Source organism: Pygocentrus nattereri, chromosome 28 (assembly GCF_015220715.1).
Source record: "Pygocentrus nattereri isolate fPygNat1 chromosome 28, fPygNat1.pri, whole genome shotgun sequence".
Classification (NCBI taxonomy): Eukaryota; Metazoa; Chordata; class Actinopteri; order Characiformes; family Serrasalmidae; genus Pygocentrus; species Pygocentrus nattereri.
This window is the reverse complement of record NC_051238.1, coordinates 10162320-10176159: the sequence shown is the minus strand read 5'-3', so window position 1 is coordinate 10176159 and position 13840 is coordinate 10162320. Positions and strand designations below refer to the sequence as shown.

At 38.8% G+C, this 13840-nt stretch overlaps 1 protein-coding gene across 1 annotated transcript in view; it reads right to left on the bottom strand.

Moving 5' to 3' along the window:
* The window catches only part of mapk13 (mitogen-activated protein kinase 13), a 30346-nt gene that overhangs the window by 15695 nt on the left and 811 nt on the right, over positions 1-13840 (bottom strand). Inside the window, exons 2-5 of the mRNA XM_017716456.2 lie at positions 9439-9568; positions 6478-6536; positions 2914-3019; positions 2628-2657 (exon numbers count right to left, since the gene is read on the bottom strand). Coding sequence (XP_017571945.1) covers positions 2628-2657; positions 2914-3019; positions 6478-6536; positions 9439-9568 — 325 coding nt within the window. The remainder of the gene's footprint in view (positions 1-2627; positions 2658-2913; positions 3020-6477; positions 6537-9438; positions 9569-13840) is intronic.

The following is a 13840-nucleotide window of genomic DNA, read 5'->3' as shown; positions in this document are numbered from 1 at the left end:
AGTATAAATGAATGAAGATTCACTATTAGACAAATAACAGGCCACTGTTACCCTTTTTATTTGTGTTGTAACTGCTTATTAATGATGTTATGACCTAATTAATAACCATTAATTAAACTCATTTTACACCATTCATGCACTCTTTATAAGCATAGTCCTATTGTAAAGTGGTACCCGAGACTTATGTCTAAGCCATTTTGGAGCATTTCTATTAGTCCATTTATCATGAATTTTTGACAGAGTGTGAACAGCAGCCAGCATTTCTAAATTATGAAAAGAAAAGATGAAAAATGGAGATAGAAGGTTTGTTCCAACACAGAATTAAATGTAAATGACATTTCATTCTGCTATTTGTTTCTGTGTATCAATATAGTGAGTAGATTGTATTAAACTGAAAACATACATTTTTGTAACTTGTTGTTTCTGTTCTGTGTTTTCTTTGTGTACCTAAGCTCAACACAGCTTGTACAGTCAGCAGTGGCGAACAGTTCTGAACATGCAAAGACCACATCACACCCTGCAGGAAACCACCTACTGCACTAACTTAAATGCCATGCCTGAGGTGTAATGGCATACTTACAACCCCGAAGCCTTGAAATCCATCTACTATAGCTACACCTACTTTCAACTGTCTACACTCACCTTCCCACTTAATCAATAGGCAAACAATACTTTGCAGAACTCAGATACATTTCCAGGCTTCTCTTGTCTCAGTGTTGGTCTGAGCAGCTGAAAGTAAACGGGGAAGTTGTTAGATGACTTGACGGACCTGTCTTTTAGTCAAGTCACATCAAGTCAGCTTTATTGCCAATACTACAATATGGACAGGACATACAGTGTATGTGAAATTGCGGTACTCTCAGACCCCATGGTGTAACAATAACATTAAACAGACGGTAATCAGGAAAAGTGTGAATTTAAATAGACACTAAAAAAACACTAATCGTAAAAATAAACATTAATTGTAGAAAAATAGAATAATAAAAAAATTATATAAATATAAGAGGTCCTGAAATGAACACTAAAGTGACATAAGGCACATACAGATTAAGGTCTGTGGGTATAAATAGTGCAAATATAAATATAAACAGTAGTGCAATTAGAATGAGCTTATGGAGTTCAGTATTGGGTAGTAGGGGTCAGGAACCTGTGCTTTGGTCCAAACTTTGTATTTAGAAGGAGGGGGGAGGGGTCAAAGTAGGGAGCGAGCATCCTGACAGCCTGGTGGATGAAGCTGTCCCCCAGTCTTTGCTTCTGAATGTCATTCTCAGGAAGATTACATAATATACAAGATTGCATAATCCAAAAATGCTGCTGCCTTAGAATCTACATTGCTTTTTAAAACCACTCAGCTGGGCCACATGTTCACAGCTGTTAAGACATTGAAGTGCCCATTCCATACAGTTCATACAGGCCTCTATATATTCACTGTTTTTGAGATGTGGCGAAAACGAATGCATTATTATGTATTATGTCTTAAAGGCACAGTAACAAAAACAGCCGGTTTAATTCTAAGGGATGAAGAAGTTGGAAAATGGCAATGTAAAAATTAAGTACAGTTGTGCTTTATAACATAAAACCACACAAATGTTATAAGCTGACCTCAAGACAATAGTGGAAAAACAGCATATAGTCCATAAACACTGTGAAACCAGACTTTATAGTAGGATTCAAATGATTGGTCACTTGAAGGCCAACTCAGGATCAACGGACATCAATAAACTCAAAATACATTTGCTGCTTCCACTGATTGGTAGAATAATTAATAAAATAATAAATAGTGCTTTTTATACTGTGTGACCAATAGAAATGGGTTATAATTACTTTGAATAAAATCTTTTTACACTAAAGTACCTACAAATTTCTTTCTGTCCCCTCATAAAATTATAATTTGTGAGATATGAGGTTTTCTCATGACACTTAGTAGTCAGTGGTGAGCAGTCAGTGGTTTCCAAATCAAGATATGGAGAAAAAGTCAGTTTGATCTGATGTTGATCCGTGTCAAATCAATAAATTAACTTCAAGTCCTGATTATGCGTTATTCTCTGCGATAACATATCTAGACCTCTATAATTACCTTGAAAATACTGCATCAGCCAACACAGTGCAGGAGCTAAAAGCACACACATCGCTAGAATCATATTGTTTTCGTCTGTGGAGAAGCGTCAGCGATATTCTGTCTTTTGTACCATCAACTACACCACCAAACGTCTTTGCGATCATGAAAGTTAGTAATAGCTGTCATTACATATCTATGTTTGATGGGGTTAATCAGTGTTGGGATTAGCTTAAGGTAATGTGAGCCTTGCATTCATCGTCTAGCTCAGGGGTCAGGAACCCAAATGTTAAAAATGTTATGTCCATTTAATTAAAGTGATATTTTACGCAAGTTGCTGACGCCTGGTCTAGCTACCTTTGACAATACGATAAGAGCAAACTTTGGTAAAGGGAGATGGCTGAACATTTTTCTTCAGTTGGCTTTTGAATTTCATTAAAACATAATTGCACTTGATGAGTAAAGCTGCTTCCTGAGAGAAATGGCAAAACGTGCTGTGTCTCTTTAATTCCACCATGTGTTGAAATCATGATTACTGACAGATGCCGTTTATTCACTGCCAAACACTCACCCTGTGAATGATGCCAGCACTGTGAATGTACTGCGGAGAGAAACAAAAAAAGACAAGTTATTCTCTAGAAATTAGTCATGCAAAGAATGAATATTTAACAGTCTCTTTTCAACAACTAATTATTGTAGGTTGGAAGCATCAGTTAAGACTATTTATGTGCCCATGGTGAACGTGTTAAGACTCACTATAATCTAATAAGGCAATTAAGAGTCCAAAGCAATTAAGAGTCCTCAGCCTGCCAGCTCACTCAGAGTAGCTGACTATGACTAACTGACTATGAAGTTACCTTTAGTCCACAGAGCATCTGATAGACAAGGAACTGCACGCGGTCCTCCGAGAGCAGACCCCGAACCTTGGACAGGTCTGTGTACATGTATGGCATCACCAGATAGCTGAAATGTAAAAGCGAGATCTGTTAAAGGGGCCATCAATGTATCTCCTTCAAACATTTTTTAGCTCTTAGCTATGGGGTTATTCTGATTGATATCAAAAATGAAATAAAAGTGAAATCATCGTAAATTTGAGTCTGAGGTTGTATGCATTTGGGTGCCCCTGGTCAAATAACATGCTCTTGTGACAATGAGTCAATACATCCCCTACAATGAGCACTCTTCTGTACATTGTAATACACAATTACTGATTATCTGCTGAATTTAACTCTGAAAAAGGCATAGTTTTTATTTCAGAAATTATTTTCTATTTGCTAGTATTTCATTATTTTTAATTCTATTATTATTATTATGCATTTTTCTATTGTTTATGTTCTATTCTATTATGCCATATTAGTATTCATTTTATCAATATTTTACACCACTTCTCTTTATTGCATTTGCCTTCTTTTTGATGGATAAACTCAGCAAATAACCCAAGGACTCTGTTGGTATAGTGTGGTATGCCTACCTGGCAGGGAATCGACCCCCAGCCTGCTGCACAGTAACCTACTACGCTATTCCAAATACTACTCTGCAGTATTAACTATGAACCGCTAATATGAAAGCACTATTTCATGAAATGAGTGAAATGATGTGCAACAAGCAAAGTTATCTGGCAAGACAACAGCACAATTACATTGGACGCTTAAAAACAAGTAAAAGATTTTTTTGCAGTGTGAAGAACAATACCGGTCATTACAACTAACATTCTTTCACTTTTGTGTTGCTATTCTTGGTCTAAGTGACTAATATGGAAATTTTTTTTCCTTGTACTGATCCAAATTACACAAATGTATCATCCACTCCCCCTTGCCCTCTCCCACACGTACCAAAAGCCTTTCTTGCTGAGTTGGAGTGACCACCAGTGAGCTTGCTAGCTAGCATTTTGAGCGTTTTATAGGCCCTACCCATTCATTAAATTACTCTTTCACTTCATTTTCACTGTTCCGTCACCTTTTTTGTGGTATTGTTGGATGTTCGCATTTCTTGCCAGTGACAGCCACGCAGCCACAGAGCTATAATTTAGCAAATGCTAACAGTGCTTGCATGACTGTGTCGGCCAAACTCCTAGCTGCATTGCTGTTTATATGCAATCGTGATCACTCCCAGCTTAACGTAACCTCTCCTCTGTAATCCGACATATACACAGACTTAAAGTCCAACTTCTGCCTCCTATCGTGAGGCTGTTTAGGTTGCCGTGACTACACCACCGTCAATCACCATGCTGTCTGAAACACTCACACAGTCCTGATCAGACAGAGCAGTCAAGTTGTCTAGCTTTTAAAGGGCCCATATCATGAAAGCTCAAATCTTACTTACTTCTTTTTAAATCAGAGTTTAGTGTGTAAACATAATTAAAGTTTTAAAATCTTCCATTCACTGTCCAGTCCATACACCAAAATGAAGCTGCATTTTGCATTCATTGTTTTTGTGATGTTAAAAAACCCCAGGCATTTACATACATCTACCTATTCGACCTAGTTTATCTCCACTTCTTGTTAAAGGGGCTGTATGTCGCTGTTGTCGGAGGAAAACTTTGTATCTCCAAATTGGTAAGTTTACAGGAGAAAGAAAAAAAAATACTTAATTTTTAATGCAAGTCAATGCAAACAGACTTTTTTCAGTCATTTTGTGGCCATTCATCATCAAATGTACAGATAATGTAACGAGCAAGAGGCATTTTCAAATTATGTCAAAAACTGAAAAATGTCAAAAATGGAGATACAAGGTTTTCTTCCAACAACAGTGATACAGGAAATCAAATGTTCCTTGGGGCTGATGTAGTATATAAAGACTGTTAAAGTTGTTGAAAGTGTACTTTCACTCCACAGTCCATACAATGTGGAAACTAAGCTAGAAAAACAGCACATTTTGAATTTGCTGATGCCATAAAAATGAATGTACACTATATTTCCAAAAATATTCGCTCGCCTGCCTTCACACGCATATGAACTTGAGTGAGATCCCATTTATTCCATAAGGTTTAATATGATGTCGGCCCATCCTTTGCAGCTATAACATCTCCAACTCTTCTGGGAAGGCTTTCTACAAGGTTAAGGAGTGTGTTTATGGGAATTTTTGACCACAAGAAGGCCTGGCTTGCAGTCTCTGCTCTAATCCATCCCAAAAATGTTCTATCGGGTTCAGGTCAGCACTCTGTGCAGGCCAGTCAAGTTCTTCCACTCCAAGCTCGCTCATGCATGTCTTTATGGACCTTGCTCTGTGCACTGGTGCGCAGCCATTTTTGGAACAGGAAGGGACCGTCCCCAAACTGCTCCCACAAAGTTGGGAGCATGAAATTGTCCAAAATCTCTTGGTCTGCTGAAGCATTAAGAGTTCCTTTCACTGGAACTAAGGGGCCGAGCCCAACTCCTGAAAAATAACCCCACACCATAATCCCCCCTCCACCAAACTTTACACTTGGCGCAATGCAGTCACTCCAGAGAAAACGTCTCCACTGCTCTAGAGACCAGTGGCAGTGCTTTACACCACTGCATTTGATGCTTTGCATTATACTTGGTGATGTAAGGATTGGATGCAGCTGCTCAGCCATGGAAACCCATTCCATAAAGCTCCTCATTGAGCTCCTGAGAGCGACCCATTCTTTCACTAATGTTTGTAGAAGCAGTCTGCAGGCCTAGGGGCTTGGTTTTATACACCTGTGACCATGGAAGTGATTGGAACACCTGAATTCACTGATTTGGATGGGTGAGTGAATACTTTTGGCAATATAATGTATTTACATATATCCCTCAGCACTTTAGCTCTGCCCATTCACAGTCATAAGGACTTTACTCTGGACAGCTCTTTGAATGAGGAGTAACACAACGCAGCCAATCACAAACCAGTCTTAAAGGCATGATGTTTTTTTGGTGCATAGAACATGTACATCCAACACTATTTGGAGTGGTCCTTTTTAGATGATTAATAAACCTAACCCTCACATGTTTTTACATGTTATTGAGAGTCTGTTGAGTGTTTGATTAATTAAAAAAGGATCACTCAAAATAAAGTGCCACCCATGTATTTTGTGTAGAGTATTTCTCAGTGTTTTTTTTGTTGCACCTAAAAACCCGTAGAAGTGTAGTAGCTACACTGTACACTTGTGTATATTGTGTGTATAAGGAGAGTAACATTAACACTGAATTGAAACAAGTGACAGTGAGTGCATGATATGGCAAACGTCAGGTTTGTCATGTTCCACTGTGCACTGTGGGTACCTGTATTGTCCATTTGTGTAAGAACCAATATCAGCAGGACAGATTTCTCATATATTCAAGTGCACATGGCCAGTAAACCGGTTCTAATTCAATAAAGTGTTTTTTTTCCCTCACCACAACTAGTCCATGCTATTTATACAGCTGATGGTTACAGGCTGAGAAGTGTGTGGTTGCTATGAGAAAAGTAATTTCACTTACAAGTCTTGAAATGTTTCCAGGCGGTTGGCGGGAGTGAAGACGTCCAGCAGTCCGATCACCTGGATCAGGCAGGAAAAGAGAAGAGCGCTTTCAGCAGAAATTAATCAGGGTTTACTGCACAGCAGGCTGGGGGCTGCTACACCATACTGTTATGATACTGTGGCTGTCGTATGTCTACACAGGCCAGCACAACATCACAGGTGACTGACACAGGCGATAATGAAACAATAGGCTTCTCAGTGTATGATGACAAAGCCCACTTGTCAAGCCTATTAAATCTAAAAGAGCAGTGTGTTTCTAGGCTATACGGGGCCTGCCTCAACAAGAGCACTGAACACGTTCTCAGCCGACGCCAGATTCTTGAGCAGCTATGAATCACATTTACCGGTCTTTCATGTCTGGACCCAAGCAAGACATCAGCAGTCAAGACTGATTAGGAATGCAGTGGAAAACTACTACCTTTTTTAACGTATTTCTTTTACATGCTTGATACCAACCATTTTTCTTTTTATACATATATCCTTAAAGCTGTATAAACCTGACTTTGATCAAATATCAAAGTTTGTAGCTTCACCAGCAGGACTGAGCAACAATGAAGGAGAATTCGTATTATAATAATGTCATATGTTAATTTAACTATAATATTTAATAAAACTTTATATTTCATAAAATATTTCATAAAACTTTAATAGTCTTTTGTAAAATAATAAATCCACTAACATGACGATGACTGAGTAGATCACGTAGCAGTGATTTGTAGGATAGAATGCTGTCTTGCAATCTTAAGAAAAAAAAGCACTTTTGTTTATCAACCGATTCAATTCTAAAACCTATGAAGTCCCATTTAGCCAATAAACTTTTGTTTTGTTTTGTTTCCCAGTTAGAAATGACTCCAGTCATACATAACATAGCCACATTGGTGTGGGTTTCCTGAGATTTCTATGAGCCTCCTTTGTGGTAAATTTAGTTATGTTTGACAACATGAACTTTATAATACAAACCTTTTACATGCTGCTGCTGTTTTACAGTTATAAATACAATTTCTTACACTTATTGAGAGACTTTTAAGACTCATTTTATGGTGTTCTTATCTTGTGCATAAATCCTTAAATGAACTTCAACAGCCCTTGTACATCTATTTTAAATCAACATCTTTTCTATGACAAAACTACCTTCACCTTACACTGCCATACAACATTCCCACTGTTACAGGACGCGGCTGCACAGTGACAGACGGAACACTCTGATTTCTCTGTGTAGGCTGTAAACAGGCAAGTTCTGAGGTTATCATCTTAAAAACATTTCATTTGAACAGACACTATGTCATCTATACCACTAAGAAGTCCTTGTAAAACCATTAACAGTAAACTGTACTAACCGTCCCTTTACGTTGGGTATTATGGGTAATTCTCCCGATTCCTTCTGCCATTATCAGACTTTTTACACTTAAAATCACCAGCTGCCCCTGCCCAAAATCATCTCTGCCCCTACAGGTCAAATTCAGTTTATCAGTTTACAACACAAACGTGGAACATGGATGGACCTTTACACCACAGCAGAATTCACGATCCAGCGCATTCATTCTGACCTCCGCCATACTGCCTTGTTTATGCAAAGATAATTCTGATAAATATGTTTCAAAAATAGTGGCATGCCCATTATTATTATTTGAAGCCTTGCATTGAAAACTGAATATGTGACAATTTTTTGTAAAAATCATACAAGCAGGCTATGGCATAGTTTGCTGTCCTGTATTTAAAATAAATGGGTCACTACAATGTAAATAAAGCAGAGTTTGGCTTTTTATGTAAAAAGCTGTATAAAATAAAATAGAAAACAAAACAACTGATAAACCAAAAAAGGCAGAATGGTTCATATATGGTTTTCAGGGGGGCTCATTTGTTGAAGCCTTAATTACATATTATTTCAAATATTATTTAGTGATGTTATTATTTTTCCCCCATAGTCATAAATTCATAAAACAACACTCTTGCAGGAATAATTTCTATTAGATAAATGGATTTTTTTGGTAAACATTCAAATCATTATATGTAATATATATATATATATATATATATATATATATAGCATATTTCACATTAAACATACTCTTGATTTTTTTTTGCAGTGTTCGATATCCTCTGCATTGCTCACTTAAATACAGTAATGTATCTCAAAATGTAAAAGTTCCAGTGATAATGGGCATTTCATGAGTAAAGACAATGAAAATTATTATTATTACTGCATAATTCTGTTATACATATGAATAAGAACACTGCTACTCAAGCTCACTTATTTCCCAGCTTCAACATCCTTTTTTTAAAATTTTTTTTTATTTTTACCCAATTTTCTCCACAATTTTAGTCATTTCTAATTCCACCCGCTACTTAGGACGATGCCACCAACGCTAGGAAGGTGGGGCTAACACAGGCTTCCTCCGAGACCTGTGAAACCAATCACCGATTCTTTTCGAACTGCCACTGACGCAACGTCACGGGACAGCCGAACGCGCTCGGAGGAAAGCACCAACCGCCAGATCTGTTACGTCAGCTAACAGAGGCCTGTCTGACTAGCATCGCGTTGAGTGATGGGAGGAGAAGGGGGGCCATCCTACCCACCCAGAGAGAGTGAGACCAATTGTGCTCTCTTGGACTCCTGGACTACGGATGGCTGTAGCATCACCAGGGATGGAACTCGCGATCTCCTGATGATATGGCCAATGCTTAGACTTTTGTGACACTCGGGAGCCCCAACATCAATTTTTAAATTCCACGTCTAAACTTTGGTTTTCACAGACTGGTACTGGAGGACACATGGCAGCAATGCAATTCTGTGAGTCCTTTAAGAATTCAATCAACCACATGGTGACACAACAATGACCTGAATGTTGTCCTTCTTACTCTATGGCCCAAGGACATACCCAAGAAAGCAAGGCAAGAAAACATGGAGGAAGAGACTCACATTTTCATGTTTCATGTGCTTGAGCAGCCTCAGCTCTCGGTAGGCCCTCTTCGCAAAGATCTCCGACTGGAAGGGCCTGTGCAGCTTCTTGATGGCCACTTTCTCTTTGGTTTTGTCATTGATGGCTGAGCTGAAACAGACAGATGGGCAGTGCTTGAGGCGGTGATGAGTAATGTAACCACAGACCAGTGATGGCTGTATACTTTGTAAACCATAGCAGTTTATAAAACATGGGTAGCAGCTAACCCCAAGAGATTGGCTTTTAGTTCCACTTCTCTTTCCCCTTGTTAACCTACTTACTCATTACAATCTCATGTTTTTAATAGTAAACCAGACTAACTTACCACAGGCTGCAACTCACAACATGAGAGGAAATCTTTTGTATGTCACATTAACTGCATTTATTTGTATACCAATATAACTGTAATGACAAATCTAATACCTTAAAAAGCACTGCAACTGGTATGGTGGATGAACTGGTATATCACCCACTACTTCTCCAAAACTGTGACCATATTTTATACTAGCAAATCGCAGGGGGGTTGACATCTATGAGACACAGATATATACAGTTGTGTTAAATATTATTCAACCCCCACTGCAGTAAAATGTTCTAGCAAGTTTGACAATTATTTTTTATCTTGTTCACAATCAGATCAAATAAGGCCTTGTATAAAAGACAAATGCAACTTAAATTACAACATTTTTTTCTAATATACCAACAAATGTCCATTTTGTGATTTCTTCATTGACAAAATTATTCAACCCCTTAGTCACATACATCATTAGTACTTAGTACAACTCCCTTTGGCAGTAATAACGTCCTTCAGACGTGAAAGATAGCTTGACACAAGGTTCTTGCGGCGATCGACAGGTATCTTAGCCCATTCTCACTGGCATTCCAGAGCATGAGTGACCCACCGCCATGCTTCACAGTAGGCAAGGTGTACTTTTCTGTATAGGCTTCGTTCTTCCTCCTCCAGACATATCGTTGAGCCACAGGCCCAAAGAGTTCCAATTTTGTCTCGTCACTCCAGAGAACAGTATCCCAAAACTTTTGTGGTTTGTCCACATGGTTTTTGGCACACTGGAGTCGACTCTTCTTGTGCTTTGGAGTCAGCAGGGGGGTGCGCCTGGGAGCTCTGGCACGGAGGCCTTCATCTTGCAGTGTGTGCCTTATTGTCTGGGCCGAAACCTGAGTATCTCCCTCTGACAAGTCCAGTTGCAGTTCCTCAGCTGTCAGCTGGGGATTTTTCTCCACTTTTCGTTTCAGGTACTGGACAGCAGTCGCCGACAGCATCCTCTTTCTGCCATGCCAGGTAGCGTTTCTACTGTGCCTTTAGCTTTAAATTTGCGAATTAAGCTTCCAATTGTGTCTCTTGAAATGTTTAATGTGTTTGCTATCTTTTTATATCCATATCCTTGCGTATGAAGAGAAATGACCTCCTCTCTTGGCTTCTTTGACCATTCCCTGGACTTCACCATGTTGCAAAGACACCATTAACTGTCTAGAAGGAGCTGAGTATCTTAGTCCATTTAAATCTGCTTAATTGCTGCTGGTTATGGTTCTGTTCACATCTACATGTGCTTTCAATGCCTGTTTGAAAACACCTGACTGAAACCTCTGTTCTTGAGAGTGGTAATCTTTAAGGGGTTGAATAATTTTGTCAATGAGGAAATCACAAAAAGGACATTCAAGTTGCATTTGTCTATTATACACGCCCTTATTTGATCTGATTGTGAACAAGATAAAAAATAAATGTCAAACTTACTAAAACACTTCACTGCAGTGGGGGTTGAATAATTTTGAACACAACTGTATCTTTAATTTACTACGATGTGAGCATTGCCTCAATATAAATACAAATATCTGCTGATATCAATGTGATCTCAGTATCATCATGCATCCCTATTTGCTCAGAAATAAAATATTAGAATAAACAAATAATATTAATAAGTATTGATTTTATGTATGTCAGTGTGTTTCCAAAGCTCTCCTTGAAGACACCCAGTTATTACAGGCACCATCCAATACCATATCATCTTTATTAATCTTATCTTCATTATCTCTATTAAATTAAATCAAGTGTGCTGCTGATGAAATTGAACAAATCCAGGTGGCTGAAGTGCAGTGAGAAATCTGGGTCCAAACTTATGCTCTCCTAACCAGCTGACAATATAATAACTAATTTTTGAAAATAAGGAATTTGTGTATTTTGCACTGCATTGTTTGTTTGTGTTTATTCTAATCTTGCAGTGTTTTCCTGGCAAAAATTCTTGTCCAGATAAATGGCTTTAAAACTATTTGCTTAGGTGCCTTTGGTCCACATCCTTTTGTATACACATATATACACAGCATGTATCCTTTTTTGCACTACACTTCTTACAACGTGAATTCATAAATACAGTATGTACGTTAAAGCTTGGATTGTTATGAGAACATCCGGACGTCCTTTCAGAACTTGGTACGACATGCACGGTAATATGAATGGATGCATTGTGTAAAAGTCATTCTGCCAAATCGCTCCTGCCTGAAGCGTGTTGAAGGTGTAGGTGTTCAGAGATTGTCTTACATCAAAGAAGAAAATTCGTGTGAAATTTGTCTGACACTTGAGCTGCGTCACTATAGATGTTTTAAGTTGGGCTCTGTTTGGTCCACAGGACCCGGTATAGATCAGCCTGCTACAGAATACAGCTTTCATAGATCTTACAGAGTACATCACTGATACACTGCATATTTCAATAGAAAAGTTTTCATAGAGGCCTGCTGAGGTTTAGGTCGAGGGCCTACTCAGCTGGATGTAGTGATGTTTAATAAGGGCTTTTGCATTTTCAATGCAGTGTTATGTCTGCCCCTGTGACCCAGAAGAAGAAGCGGCTTAGAAGGTGTGTGTGTGTGTGTGTGTGTGTGTGTGTGTGTGTGTGTGTGTGTGTGTGTGTTATTTTTGCTAGTACATTTTGTCGTGAACAGTTCTGCTCAACATTCAGACACCTTTCCTTATTTAATTTACGGCCAGTTATTCATTTTTCAGTGCTGGGAAAAAGAAGAAACCAGTAAATTACACAAAAGCCTTAACAATTAAACAAGAAATTAAATATACAAAATGTTCCATTCTTTTCAGGATTGCTTTCAGTTTTTCTAAGAAATCTGCAACGTTATTTTTCACACCTCACATTTTCTGTACATTTTCACACCTCCACGTTCAGACTGAGAAGCTGGATGCATTGCCTGCTTCTCACAATCTAAATAATCCCAAACATATTTAATCATGTTGAGGTCTGGACTCATGGGTTGTCAGTCCATTGTTCTGAGAACACCAGCAGCTTCTTTGCTTGATTTGCCCATTTTTCTTGTCTTCTTTCTGTTCTCAGTAAGGGCTTCTTAGCATCTACACATCTTTTCAGACACACTCCGTTGAACTACCTTGCTATAGTGGAAGCGGAAAGCTTTAAGCACCGTTTATATGATGGTGACGGTTTTGGTGGTCTACCAGGCGTTGCACCATTGTTAATATTTTCTCTCCACCTTCTGTTCATTTCAGTGTTTCTACCTCCTGTTTTTTCCTTTATTTTTACAAAGTATGGTCTCTGACCTGCACAGTACATATGTATCAAGAAACATGAGAGTGTCAAGCACTGTGATACACTTTGCCATGTTGCTCAGCCCTACATAAAGTGTGGGCTGTGAGTTTATTACACACTGCAATGGGTTTTTTTAGTCGGTGAACAACAGCATGGTTTTCACAGCCCCTTTTCCTTTGAGATGTTTTTTTGTTTCTCACAAAACCAGCGGTTTCGAAAACCTAACAGGAAGTGTATGAGCGACAACTGTTGGGATCTAGGCGGCTTTGAGGTGTCTTTTTTGCTGTAAATATGCGTTTGGACACAATTACTTTCACCAAAACTGAAACTGACAGAAGTCCCAGGACATTTTCACTTGCACTGTATGTGATTCATAGACATTAACCACCGAACGGCACGACTGTATCGAAGACCAAAGACAGCTGAAGCCACTTCCCTCTAGAATTTCACAATAAAGAATGATTTCAGCATGTCCAGCTGCGGCCTCTGATCCTCCTTTCTTCTAGTTAACGACACATGATAGTAGGCTGCGTGTCCAAACAAAACAAACCATAAGAACATGGAAGTCAGCTGCACAAACGCCGTTTACAGTAAGCCGAACGGGCGGGGAGCTTCACGAAATGTTCAGAGAAGCTCAGCGAGGGCATAAACAGGCAGGCATGGCCTTCAGGAGTAGTGTCCAGATGAGAGCTTATCGCAGTGTTACAGCACCATTAGTGGCAAGACACTACACAGGCCTTAATGCTGCCTCTCAGCTTTGCGTGCAATCCATCAAAACAACTGTGAGGCAAACCAGAAAGGCCTTACTAATAATAATGCA